Genomic DNA, 14324 nt, shown 5'->3' with positions numbered 1-14324 from the left:
GCAGGGTAAATACACTGAATTAAGAAAGGCTCGGTGCGGGTACGTGAATACACTGACATGTTAAATAGCGCTGCTGCCATTACAGTCCCACTTACCTGGTTCGCAGCAATTCCTTGTGGTCATAACCATGAATTCTGGGCTTACACGCGTTACTAGCACCACTAATAAAGAACAAAGATTTCAAGTAATCCTCCACTCATCTCTAGTTTGTTTATTGTAGTATGAAAAATCCTATTTTGTACCTGGACACTGCAAGGAACAGAGTATTACGCTGTATCTGTTAATTTTTTGTCTTGCAAATTTAGTGCAAAGAATTCTCCATATGTAATCATAAACCTGTTAAAATATCAGCAATCGATACCATTATACTTTTTTTAATGCATAAATGCAAAAAAAAATGTTATGATAGTTCTTGCTTTTAGACAATTAAAATGAATAGAGCAATCTTTCTGTGGTGAGTTAATAAAAGTTCCTAAGACTAAATTCCAGAGAAGCTGTACATAAAGTTATTTAGTGCTAAAAATCTACAATACATTTTTTCAAGTATAAGATACTGAAATATTATTGCCAATAAATAGTTGTGCTGTAGTCGAAGCCACGGTTCCTTTGTTGAATCATTCACATCTCAGCATATTAGGATTTAATTTCTCACTGAGTTTATGTATTAAAATTGCCAACTCTTCTGTTGCTTGGGACTTATCCTCCAACAGTTCATAGCGAAGACTGGAGATGTCCTGTTTGATTTCCTTTAATTCACCTGCATTAATAACAGAAAGAAACACTTGTTAGTAAAGTCTGACATTCAGTCAATACTCTTCTGTTAAATCACATCAGTGCCTATTTCAGATTATCATCCCAAAATGTTCATGAGAGCTGGTACAAGATGGGTCAGGAGGATTTACCTCACCTTCATTCTCAGTGAGATGTCTCTCCAGCCCTAAATAGCCCTAAAGGAATTTTAACAGTCCATTGTGGTCTTGCATTGTGCTCCATGTGTATACAGAAGACCAAAGATTCCCAAAGGCTGTACAAAGGTTAATGAATTAATCACACCAACACTGCTGAAGAGCTGGTAAATATTAGTATCCCCTTTTTAGAGAGAAAAGGAAAAGAGGTTTTTGTCTGAAGGGGTGTGCCAAAATCACAAGGAAAAGTGTGGCAGAGCTGCCAGTAAAACTCACAGCTTCTGAATCTCTCCTCTTCCTTACCAACATCCTTGGAATTAGAACAAGTCAACCAATTTGACATGATGTTATAATTTGACACAAATACAAAAAACACATTTAAACAAAGACAGCTGTCAAAGCCAGGCTCATAATAAGCAGCAGCATGTGTTCCCTTGTAGGATATTCAGTTCAAGAGCAAAATGTTAAAAATGTTCAAATCCTGTTCTTCCAGCAAGCATGAGGGATGTGAATTCTTACACAGCACCTGCCTGGGGAAATGATTTGTCATGTACGAAAGAAACGAGTATGAAGAGACACCTAAATTCTCTAGTGATGCAGAACGGGGAAAATCTCTAGATTTTTGTTTAAGTAGTTGTAGCACATAGAAATGCCAATGTTTTCTGTTTAGGATATGGCAGACTTCAAGAATTGTGTCTTCAGAGGCTGGGTCTGTGCTTGGGTACCAATGAGATGCTCAGAACACAGAGCACTTGGCTGTGCAGCTGAAGAGTGAAACTCAAGAACTCAAGGGTTACTTGCCCTGCTCAAAGTGGACTTTCCTCTACAAAACCTGGTGCAAAAGCAGAATCATGATGTACTTAAACCCTGATTCTTCTGCACTGTCTTTCTAATTTAAACACATCTCTGCCACCACCAGTGGCATCAGGGACCTGGAAAGGGCTGGCACTGCTGGTGACAGAACAGTCTTTTCATCAGTCACTAGGCAGATGATTTCCTACATCACAGAGCAGGAACAGGAGGAAAGCAGTGGGAATTCAGGAGAGCAGCACACTGAGAGGATTTACTTTTAGGAGCCTTTCTGCTTTTGTCACTGACAATCATAGCTCTGTACAGCCGCACAGGATGGGGAAGTGTCAGGATAACAGTCAGTGCACAATGCGGCCTTTTGAAGGCACTGAGAGGGATTTAATTTAATCTTTTTTGCTCCTTGCTTCTTGCTGAAGAGAGTTATAGGTAAGCAGAGAGCAACTAAGGAGAAAAACAGAAGCTTTGCTGTCTTAGCTGAGAGCTGAGCAGCCCTTTCAGGCCCCTCACATCACACATGCACACAGCTGCCTGATGCTGCCATGCCAGTACATCTTCTGCCCCCAGGCTGTCCATCACTGCATCACTCTGTTTCTTGATAACATTCTAGCTAGAGTTTTTGTTTGGGGATCTGCCCAGAGCACAGGAGTTTCCTTGTTGGACTGCAGGCCTGTGTTTCATTCCTGGAAGGCTGGAGGGAGGAGGACAACCTTTGCCATAATGTCATCCCAGTGGTGAGTTAGGGTGTGCAACTGGAGCAAGCACCTCTCCCATCTGCCAGGGAGCTCAGATCCACTGTTTCTCAAAAGGTTCTCCCACTAAAATAGAGGTTACATTTGTCTTTTTTTATCACCATGCAGCTGACTGTGGAGCTTTTTTTAATGATGGGCAGCTTCACAGATGATTATTCCTCACAGCTTTATGAAGGAAGGGAGGACAAATAGTTCATGGTGTAAAGTGGTAAATTGTGTATAATTGTGTGTTCAGTTGAATGAAACAGAGAGGAAGATCCTGCAGCTTTGATTAGGACCCTGGAAGTGTGAATACAGTTAATGGCTCCTTCACAGATATCTTCTGTACATTGTCTGTGCTCTCGTTTTCTATCTGTAAAATAGGAGCCATAATATTTCTCAGTTCTACTTCTTTAGTCCTACTTTTCCTATTTTTTTTGATGACATGGGCATACTTTCCCTTACTATCTGAGCTTCGGTGCATGTGAAATAGAAACAATCCCTCTTTTCACTCAAAACCCCCATGCATCAGTGTAATACTGGTTCCTAATACAACATGAAAAAAAACTGCCTCTGCATATTGCAGTCTCTTTCTTACCTTCATTGACTTCATCATTTTCTTTGTCCACTTGTGCTTTCAGAACGTAACGTTTTATCAGTCTCTTCATTATTTGCTGCCAGATTAAAAGTTATATAATCAGGTGAGATTATATAATTAAACATTGTTCATTTTTCTTTCTTAGCTCTCTCTGTCACATCAGCCTAAGAGAAAGAATGAACAGCCCCAGATGAAGTACTTGCCTCAAATGGGCTTTTCTGGGGGCATGCTGAGAAAGGAAGGGAACAGCCAACTTAGTCAGCTTTCACATCCCTTACCCAGAAACCCATTTCAGATATTCCTGCACCAGTTTCAAATGTTTGCTCCTCACATTCTCCCAAGGGGGACATCAAAGACCAATTTTAAGTACTGCATGAGCTAGTTTTGTAATGCTTCAAATAATGGGCTTGGACAATAACTCTTTTTTTTTCAAGGAGCATCCTAGAGTTTGATTTCTACAGGAGGTTTTCTTTCTCTGGTGAAGGTAAACTGTACTTGAAACACAAAATTCTGCTAGAATCTTCTTAGTTCTATTACTCAGGACAGTGGACACTGTATGCACTTACCTGATAGCGTGTTGGCTGATTGAGAATGCTGTTAAAACTGTGGGATTCAAAAACTCTGGAATTTGACTGAGTGAAAAGGTTTAACTAGGAAGAAATAAGACAAAATTAAAATAAATTATGGAATTCAAAGTTAGGATTCACCTCCACTATTTTTTTTAAGACCTGTTGTTCCATCTTTTACTATAGCAGAGTATTATTTTTCAAAAAAATTAGATTGCCTTGAATTATATGTTGGTTTTGGTTGGGTTTTTTTTTAATGCTGGTAATTTTAGCCATCCTGCTCTGTGGAAATAGGCCTAAAGTATCTTTAATCAATATTCAAGTAACTCCTCATAGGAATTATTTGCATCTTTGAATACTCAGCAATTTTTGTTTTAATTGTGTTTCCCCAGATTTGGTTGTTCTAACAAAATTTAAGTCCATTTCTTGTTCTGTGCACTATGTTGAGACAGTCTGAAATGGAGATTTATTGCTATAAATGATTAATTACTCTATTATCATCAGAAGCATGGATTATAGGCTAAAACTAAAAAGAAAAGAAGACTGCTGAAACAGTTCTACCCTGCAATGAAAAGATTCTAGAACCTACCCTTGATTTGGAGTTGCCCATTCCCATTTCAATGTCCTTCTGTAGCCGTCTCCTCCTGCACTTAGAAAAGTTAATGATCCTCATGATGAAATAGAAAAAAGATTTGGGGCTTGGTACCAGACTGAAAGGTGGAGGTAATGTTTTTCCATCATCAAAATACGACAGCCAAAGTTTAGAACGAGCAAACTTCCACTCTACATCACTGTCATCCTGTGTTAGGAAATAAAACAGATGGTGCTCTTGGTTTTTAAGAAATGCAAAGCTTCTTTCAAATGAAGCTGCTATGAAATATCTTTCTGGTTTTAGATAAAATACTATATTCTTGCTAGTAAGACTTCCAGCAGTTCTGCAGAAATGCAACCACTTTACTTAGTCTATTTTAACCAAATTTCATTTGTCTCTTTATGGCAACATTTCATTGAGAATACTTAGTTCAAGCACATGAAGCATTTAAGCAAGCATAATTTTTGCATCAAGTGAAAGCCAACATATAAACTCCCTGCTATTTAAAGTGGAGCTTTCAGAGGTTTTTCAAGCCTTGTTTTTCTTATTAAAGTGGTCACATGGACTTGGTACTTGCAGAAGTGTTGAAGTATTAGACTCAAGGCAAAAAATGGCTTAAAATGGTAGTGCTCACAGCTTTTTGCATAAGCAGGACAAGCAACTCTGATTTATAATGGAGTATAGAAAATGCAAACTTTGTGGTCCTGAACAAATTGTGTTAAATACTGACAAAGCTATTTTGTCCTCATACATTCCTTACTGAAGTATTCCAAGGCTGGATTATAACTATTTTCCCCTGCTGAATTCCCTAACAGTTCCCAGAACTCATTGAAAAGACTGGGAATGACATATCCATTTGTACACTATGTCTTAGATAATGGTTCTTCCTGTTTGTGTGGGTGTGTGCCTGCATCTGTGTGAATGCAGTGCTCTTTGAACTCATGGTCTGGAAAGCTGGCACTATAAATACACTTTTACTTTCATTTCAGCGACCTGAGATTTATTTTTGAAACACAAGGATCTTCAGTGCTATACATTTTCTGATTTGTTATTTAACTGCAGTTGGATCCCAAGAATAATGTGTACACAACGTGAGATAAACTTGTTTAGATCCTGAGGTTCCACAGCTTGGCTGAGTTGTTTGATAAAGTCAGCCTTCTTTTATACATTTTGTGATATCCTTTCCTGTGGTAATCTCTTCTTGGTACTTTTTGCACACCACTGAAATAATTCCTAATTAACTCTGCCCTTTTTACAGCGTAACAGAAGAGAACCCACCTCAATTTCTTGATAAGAACTGTTGATCATAGCAATCAGCATATTGAGCAGAACCACCACCATTGTGACATTGTATATGCCATAAAGAACATAACCAATGTTCTCAATGAACTTGTGATCATATTTGAGGACAACAGAGGTTACTTCAGACAAGCCAAATATCGACCAAAATAAGGTCTTGAAACTTTCTTCCACTCTGTAGGGAAAAAAAGAGGAAGGCATTATTACTAACTACACGAAGAAATATAAAAGTTGTGTTTACAGTGACTGATAAACAACCTCAATTAATTTGTCTGTGAATCAGAGCACTGATCAAAACAACAAACATGCAAGGAAGCATTTTTCACAGCACTTTCCATTTGTCCTCTGTGCTCCACCTATCCATCACAGCTAATAGAGCTGTAACAATACATGAAGAACAACAGGAACTAGAAAGGTATTTTATATCAAGTAATATTTTCTTCCAATTGGTTGCCCACAAGTCTATGTGACTGAAATATATACAGGTGAAATTATTTCAGGCTGAAATGAAAGCTTCCATTATACAAACAGGGAACAATTGGTCTTTTGTGTTCTGCTTTCTGAGGTCTTCAGTTTTATTTTAATGCTAAGAGAGCACACAATGTCTCACAGACTTTGTTACCTTAATGAAAAACCTGAAAGTTTTGATTGGCTTTTTACTTACAATGAAACCTCATACTTACGTTGTAAAGGCTGGGTTTAGTTTAGCTCCAAGGTAGTAGGAGTACAGTATGAACATTCCAATCATAAATGCAAGAAATACCATAATAAAAAGGACCATAAACTTGAAGATGTCCTTAACAGTCCTTCCAAGGGAGATCTGCAAGGGCCCAAAACTCTCATTTGCAGGCAGGATGTAGGCGATCCGAGAAAAGCTGAGAACAACAGCAATTGCATAAAGGCCTTCAGATATTATCTGAGGATCAGATGGGAGCCATTTATCTCTAGCTGGAAGATATGAAATACAGGGGTTACTCATTTATCACCATCTTCAGGAATAAACCTTGATAGGATTTTCTCCATTAACATGTCTGAATTTAGTTGAGACAGATATTTGAAGAGTCTAATAGTTGCTGCTCTATTCCTTTTTCATTTAAGTCACAAATTAAGAGTATGCTTTACATTACCCTCTGTTAGAAGAAAAGTGACTTGAAAAAACATGACATTTTCTTCTGCAGTTTGCTTTTTAACCTGAACTAGACAATAACTAATTTTTACTGCATTTTTTAACCTGCCTGTATTAGCTATCTTAACAAGCACAGCCGGGAAATTTATTCCTATTTGGTGTTTTATTGATGGGAAGTTACGTGCTGCCTGATGAACAATTTCATTTATTAGTCACACCAAGCTTTTGCAGGATATAACCTAGCTCCCATAGTGACCATAAAGATTTTTGCCAATTACCTCAAAAGAAATAGGATTGTGGGTTTTACACACAATGTGCACAGAAACAATTGAGTTACACAGAAATTCACAAATTATTATGTGAATTCATGCACCATCTTAGCAGAGCAACACTGAATTAAAATGTGCTTCATATCAAAATACCCAGTGTTTCTAAATGTGTATTTATATATGCACAATGGTTACATTCAGATATTATATTCAGTATACAATATTCAGATTGGTTATATTGCAATTAAGGTAAGTAACAAAACCAAGTCTCCTGTTATAATACATTGAAGCCCATCCTAAAATACACTGTCAGCAGCATTTTTTTGTGTTGTAAATACAGATGAATCACACCTTTATTGACAATTTATGCTCTGCAATAAATATTTTGTAGTTTTATTCTATTTAAACAGACCTTCACAGGAGCAGCATCCTTCCTTCAGGAGGAAATGCTGATAGATGTTTATGAACATGAATAACTATCAAACAACCAAACCAAAAAAAAAAGGAGAAAGGAATCACATCAACATTTCATCTATTGTGCAATTAGCCAAGAATAAAATATAACTTGGAAATGTTCAAAATCAAGGGGGTCAAATGTAGCTCTAGGGTAAAGAGAGGCTTCTAAATGCATCCTTCAGACTTTCCTATGTTCAAATCTGTTTGGCAGAAAAACTAAGCTCACCATAAGTAAAATATTCAATTTCTGGAGGAAGTGTGACCTCAGAGAGGTCGTTCTCCTCAATGTAGTTGTCCACATACTGTTGTGCTTTTGTGGCCTGAAGGAATGCCAGGAGCCTGGCTGTGAAAGCAGCAATAAAAATGGACAGCATCCCAAAATCCAGAACATTCCATAACTGCAAGATGTATTCCCTGGGTCCTTCCAGCCACAGCTCTTTGCATTCTGACCACATCATACCTGCAACAAGAAAGGAAAAAGCACAGCAATGTTTGCCCAACTGTTGTCATTTAAAATTCCCTGCATTCTCCCATTTCATGGAAGTGCATAATACCAGTGGAGCAGAGATTCACTTATTTGCAGTATCACAGCATCATCACTAAGGTTATTCTCTCTTGCTTTCAACAGGTTTGATCAAATAGCAAGGCATTAATTGAGATTAATTAGTGGAAATATAGTACAGACATCACCCCACAGAGGGCAGAGTAGAGCCTTGACTTTGCAGCAAAAGTATTGTGGCCAAGCAATAAAACCTCTGTAATGCCAAAGGAGAAAAAATAAAGTGTGGGGAAAAAAAGTCCTCTTACTTTCTTACCATTTACATTCCTAAGCCACTTCTGAATCAGAGGGTTTAATTTTTCCACAGGAACACAACTACCCAACAACACAGATGATCAAATATAAAGGGCACAATTATACTACTGTTTTTCCACTTTACAGAATGAGATTCTTTTCAGCATAGAAAGTGGAATTTGGCTATGTGTAATTTGGTTTTCTTACTTAAACTTCTCAGAAATTAATTGATGCGAATTTAATCCAGATCACAGCCTTGCCATAACCATGAGATGCAGTTGCTGTGATTCAAGACTTTTTGCTTGATTCAAAGAGGCTTCTTAGGGAAAATAAAATAAGAAATAACAAAATCACAATCCTACAAACTTTTGCTTGTTCTCCTGGCTGTGTAATTCAAAGGGGCTGCTACTGCCATCCCAACCACACTCAGAGCAGCCACACATTGGATTGGAAAAATCCCAATCCTTGCATTCTGTCAAGTAAAGAGAATAAACTAGAACTCCCAAAAGGCAGCATGCAAGTGATACTCACCTCTCTACCCTGACACAGTTTAGGATGAAGCAGTGCTTAACCAGGACATCCAAGTTATCCAAAATCTGTTCTAATGCCTTGTTACCTACCCGAAGGTTTATTTGTTGCTGCACACAGCAGCTGGGTCAAAGGTTTGGGACCCGGGCTTCTCTCCTCTCTTTCAGAATTTCTATTTGCAGGAAAACAGGAAGATGAAGGGGCAATATACCTACCAAGAACCCACACCATGATCAGCATTTCTGTCCAGGTGAACTGGGTGGTCTTCACCCTAAAGATCTGCTTGGGGTAATCAGTAACAGTGACATTGGGCAGCGTTGTTATGCCCTCAAATCTGTCTGAAGCATTGAACACCAGCAGGCCTAGGAAAATAATGAAGGATGCTGCATGTGCCACAAATTTCATAAATGGGCTTCGAAGAATTCTTCCAAGCTGCAAAGGCAGAATGAAAGCAGTCACTCAGTTTTCTCAAAGAAACACCAGGCATTCCAGAAGCATAAATGGGCACTCAGAGCTCAGGACAGCCAGAAACCTCATTCTCAAAGGATATTCTTCCAAGAGCACTCAACTGTGCTGCTTTGCCATTTCAGACAAAAGGCTCCCACAGGGAGCTCACAGAGTATGTTGTTCTGTTAGTGAGTGCTCATGATATTCCACAAACTCTAGGTGGCAATGTTTGAGGGGAAACACCCCAAGGAACTGCAAATGTACAGTGGCCATGACCAGGAAGGGTTTGTAAAGCAAGCCCAGGGAAAAATAAATTATTCACATCTCCCACTCCAGAAAAACATTCTCCCTAACAACAAGAGTATATTATTAACTTTTCTATAACTACATCTATAGGAAGAATTAGTTGGTTTCTTGTGTCTGGTTACTATATTTTAACCACAGAACACGTTCAGAGCTCTAAGTGCCAAAATAAGTACCTGTGTCCATCAAGACTAACGACTGTTCCACAAAAAATGGACTAAGAAAATAAGATCAGAAATATTAGTGTTTTTTAAAATAAATTCAGCAGGTTTAATTCATATCTGCACCTAGTAAAAGAACAGAACAGCAGCAGTAGGGGCAGTCTGTCTGCACCAGAAGAGGGGACCAGCTGCTTTCAGAAGACCACATGAGCTTTCTTATTTCAAGGAATTGTTTTCCTTGAAATTTGGCTCAGTTACTATGAACTAAGCAAACCAGCACACATTAAACTGCACTTACTACCTGGGCAAACAATCTCAGGTTCCCTTCCTGCTCCTGACCTTTAGAAAGCATTTTGTAATTGCAATATCCAACCACTGACCTGAATGTATAGCACTATTATTTGACATGAGCACTGAGAAAAAACATCAGATGTTTCTGCTACTGGGAATTAGAGCTCAAGGACAAATGTCACTTTTCCATATTAGACACCAGTTAAAAATATATTAAGATGCTCCTATTATATGGAGCTGTAAGGAATATATTTACTAAAAATATTAATAGAAAGTGATATTTCAGAGGATAATGAGAGTAACAATTACACTATTTTCATAAAGGTTTATCTTCAAAGTAAATAAATATTTAACCCAAAAAAAAGATCAGGTTCCCTTCAAATATGTAGATGAGAAAGACCTTATCCTCTTTGAGATGAAATAAAATAATGAAATATAAAAAACTCACATTTCTTTGATTTACACTTGCTAAGAAAATAAAATTGAAAGACCACATTCAGCACAAGAGTAAACGTACTTAAAATTTTAAAAAATGTAATGCAGCAGAGAAATCTTCCTTCATCTTATATACCAAAGATCTATGAATACACCTGATTTGCAAACAATTAATGTGCTACAGACCATCAGGATTTCAAAGAAACTGCTGTTCCTTTCCTTCTGAGATGAGTAGGAAAGGTGGGAGCACCCTTACGCTGTCACATATTTTTTAAAAGGTAAGAGTTTACAGCTATGCTCTCTTACAAATACACCCCACGACATGGTCAGAATGATGCATTTAATTTAATTTCTGCTCTATGGTTCAGCTGGCAAACAGACCTCCTAGGGCTGGGATAACAAATATTTTACTTAAGATTAAGTTCTGCATCAGTAAAGTCAACAGATGTTCTGCTAATGGTTTATATGGGAACAGCATGAGATCTGAGGATGCCACCAGAGGAGACTTAATAAAGAATCTGAGTGGTGACTTTCAAAAACTACATGTTACTAATATTATAAATTACACAGCAGATACAGTGAGGTGAGCATAACCTAGGGAAATTTAAAAAAGAAAAAAAGCTCTCAGAGAAGATTATTTTTCTTTCCTTCAGTTTAATGTTAATTTATATTCATACTTCATCACTGTGGTCCCCTCTTTACAGTGCAAGTTACAAAAACCCCCTTAGCATCTTTTGGCGCAAGGTTAGGGATTGCTAAAAATATCATTAATTGGTTAAAATTTGGAAGCAGCAGAAGTTGCATGTTGACTGCCAGGAAAGGAAAAGCAGCTCCAAGAACAGCACAAGACACATAATTTATAAAATTCAGTACCCTGCTACATGGTGCAATCCAATAACCAATGGCTAGAAAGGGAAGGCCCAGTGCCACAACCAGCACCACCAGACACTTGATAGCTATGGTCTGCTCCCGTAATCCTGAGAGGTTTTCATACCAGATTGTCAGTAGCTGTTGCTGACAGTTTGGATGGGCCACAAACTGTAAAGGAAAGGAAAAAGAAAAAAAAAAACAAGACATGCTGTTATTAATAAGAAGAGTTACATAACTGCCACATGCACAATTGCAATAACCTAAGGTCTAAATTAACACCAGATATTTAAGAACCATTGCTTTTTTCTCATTCCCTTTAAAACAAAGGTCAATAAATTAAGAAGAAACTGCCACATCACAAGAGCATGTGGGACACCAGTTAAGCACAAGGGTGAGCAGCCTGGTTTTCACAGCAGTTTGAAGAAATCTGGTAATACAGTGACTAGTGAAGCAGAATAAAGAAGGCTAGGTGTTTCACAAAAAAGGGTTTGAAAATCAATCTGATAACTGATAATTTGTGTTGGGTTAAGAGGGAGATTTGATATCAGTTGGTTATACTCTGGAAAAAAAGAATGAAAATACTATAAACCTTGGATACCCATTTTATTATCCCCTGTACTCTGCAGAGATCATTATGTACTACATACACTGTTGTTTGCCAGGTCTTGCTTGCAAAACTCTATTAATATTCCAAATCTCATTAAAAAGTGCATAGAGTAGTACAACAGGACAGACTTCTTAAAGAAAATCAAATTAAATCATTGGCAATGAAAACAGGGAACCTTAAACCTCTCAAGAAGAGCAATCTGAGACTGCTGCATGAACTTTAAAAAGGAAGGCAATCTTCATACTTTAATCTACTTTGCTGTAAAATTAAAGTCCCTAAGCATTTTGGTGTGTGATGCATTAAGCAGTTACTTCACATATTAATGCAGTTTGTACATAAAGTGGAGTGGCCAAGAGAAATAAATAAAGAGATTGTAAAAAAGTTCTTTTAAGAAATTAATGTCGACTCAAGCTGCCTCTGTTCTTTTTATTAGGCTGTCACCTTTGAAGCTTATATGCACCATAAAAACTGCCAGCCTGGCCCATTTGAGAAGAGATTGGGTTTTTGTCTGTTTGTGCATTCTGACATATGCCCCCAGCCTCTTCTTTTGCTAAGATAAATTTCATTGTCAACTCAGGACATCAAAGGGACAAATCCCACAGCAGATTAACTGTGGACAAAGGCAGCAAAGTAAATAATTATTTCAAATTACAAAGACATTTTAAAAATCAGGCTTAAAACCGTAGGGAAGAAGAGGGAAGAAACACCCACATCATTCCTTCTGTTACCACAGGGAATGGGAAGAAACAGTAAAGAGCTTTAAGGAAGTTTACCCAGGGCTGGGAATCAGCCCATGGGCCCTGTGGCACCTCATGCAGAGCTCTGTGCTGGTTTATTCTCCTGATCTATCAACATTCTGATCTGACATTAAGAGGAGATCTGCTATAATTTCCAAAAAATTAAAAAAAAAAAAAAAAAGAAAATTAAAAAAAAAAAAAGAAGAAAAGGGAAGACTTAGTGAATAAGATGCCAAGAGTTATGGGCAAGATCTTCTCTGGCAGTGAGTGTAAAGGCTCTTGAGAGGATCTTAGTGACTTATTTAACTGCTGGCAACTGCACAATGTGCACCACTTCCAAGCCCTCGGAGCGAGTTGTGTCACTTCTCATCCATAAAAGCTCTGAAATTCATCCCTCCTCTCTGTCTTTACTGAAATATTTCAGCTTATGATTATGTTTGTTTTGTTTTCAGCAACTTTAAACTATGCCCACCCCTGTTGCATGTGTGTCTGCATTACCTGTATTTGCCTGCAGCTTCATCTCCTCCAAGGACAGTAGGTTCACATCACATTTTACCTACTGCTCACATCATCCTACAACCTTGTTCTTCCTGCATTTCTCCTCTCACTGTATTTTCCACGCAGTTTCTCACTTTTCATTACATATATTGAGCTTATTATCACATGTATCTAATACTTTCAGCTCCAAGGAGAACCTCAGTGAACAAAAATGATGCATGAGAACAGTATCTGGTCATTAAAAGAAAAAAATATCCCAATTTTAATGTAGCTGCTTTTCCAAGCATAATTGGCAGTAACACTTCTGATGTTTTCAGTTTCATGACCGTGAACCAAGTCATCAGTATGTAAATATTTTTCTGTATGACTCAGAGTGATTATGTTATTTATTTCTGTCATCATAACGGCTGGGTTTAGATGGAGCAAGAACAAATCCTGGCACACTCTGATACACTAACACACAAAATACAAAGAGAATTTTGCATCTTCTTTCTTATCTATAAGTTGAACACTTCAGGGTTTGAAAATTAACTCCTGTGATTTTATTCCAGCTCCTATTGATTTCACTTGGAAATTCCATTCTGATTTTTGTCTCAGCAAGAACTGCAGATTAGTTGGGCCAGTATCAGCTCTTCTCTGGAATTTTGTTGTCAATCTAAAGACAGAGTTGAGACAAAACTAAAAGCACTACTACAGCAGTAATGCAGCATACAGAGCAAGATTAATTTTTCTTTTTTTTTTTTTCCTCCCTTCATTCCCTTAGTCCTTCTCTATTGGGGCTGCAGTTTCAGTCTGAACCTTAGCTTCAAAATCACATCACGTTTAAAAGATGGGCTCCACTTTGGTGCAGTACCCAGGGCATTAAGTGCAAGAGTTTCATTACTAATAGAATTAAAAACTCCCTTTCCCTAGCAGCGAGGTTCTGAGCACATTTGCTACTTGTCGTATGTTTTTTCCTGCCTCTCCTCCCTCTGGACAGGGCATAGGCTCATTACCTATTTCATGGACGTGCTGCTGTGTTTGGCTGCACTGCTAGCAACAGGGAATTGACCTTGATGGACCTGACCTGGAAGCACACCTAGAAATACAGAAAGCTAAGGAAATCCACCACATCCTTGTCTGCTTCCTATGGTGAGAGGGTTGAAGTAGTCCCTTGTGGAGTTCCCACATCTGAATCTGTTGCAGTCAGGAGATCACTAGCATCTGTCACAGCCCTGACAGAGCAAATCCCAGCATGAAAGGACCACCACGGCAGAGACATTTCCATCCTTGCCATGCCCTCTGTAATGGCCACTTACAGGGAAC

General features: G+C 38.1%; 1 protein-coding gene across 2 annotated transcripts in view; it reads right to left on the bottom strand.

Moving 5' to 3' along the window:
* Positions 1 to 614: 614 nt before the first annotated feature.
* Positions 615 to 14324, bottom strand: part of TRPC3 (transient receptor potential cation channel subfamily C member 3) — a gene marked incomplete at both ends in the record, with an annotated part of 31565 nt that continues 17855 nt past the window's right edge. Inside the window, 9 exons of one of the 2 annotated variants that reach the window (XM_084204573.1) lie at positions 615 to 757; positions 3042 to 3117; positions 3608 to 3691; positions 4197 to 4406; positions 5478 to 5673; positions 6182 to 6446; positions 7576 to 7809; positions 8886 to 9102; positions 11181 to 11345. In XM_084204573.1, coding sequence (XP_084060699.1) covers positions 615 to 757; positions 3042 to 3117; positions 3608 to 3691; positions 4197 to 4406; positions 5478 to 5673; positions 6182 to 6446; positions 7576 to 7809; positions 8886 to 9102; positions 11181 to 11345 — 1590 coding nt within the window. The remainder of the gene's footprint in view (positions 758 to 3041; positions 3118 to 3607; positions 3692 to 4196; positions 4407 to 5477; positions 5674 to 6181; positions 6447 to 7575; positions 7810 to 8885; positions 9103 to 11180; positions 11346 to 14324) is intronic. The other variant, XM_084204574.1, reaches the window with a different exon arrangement.

This window comes from Fringilla coelebs, assembly GCF_963513975.1.
Source record: "Fringilla coelebs genome assembly, chromosome: 4".
Lineage (NCBI taxonomy): Eukaryota > Metazoa > Chordata > Aves > Passeriformes > Fringillidae > Fringilla > Fringilla coelebs.
Note: the sequence above shows the minus strand (reverse complement) of the source record. Positions and strands in the feature narration are given on the sequence as shown.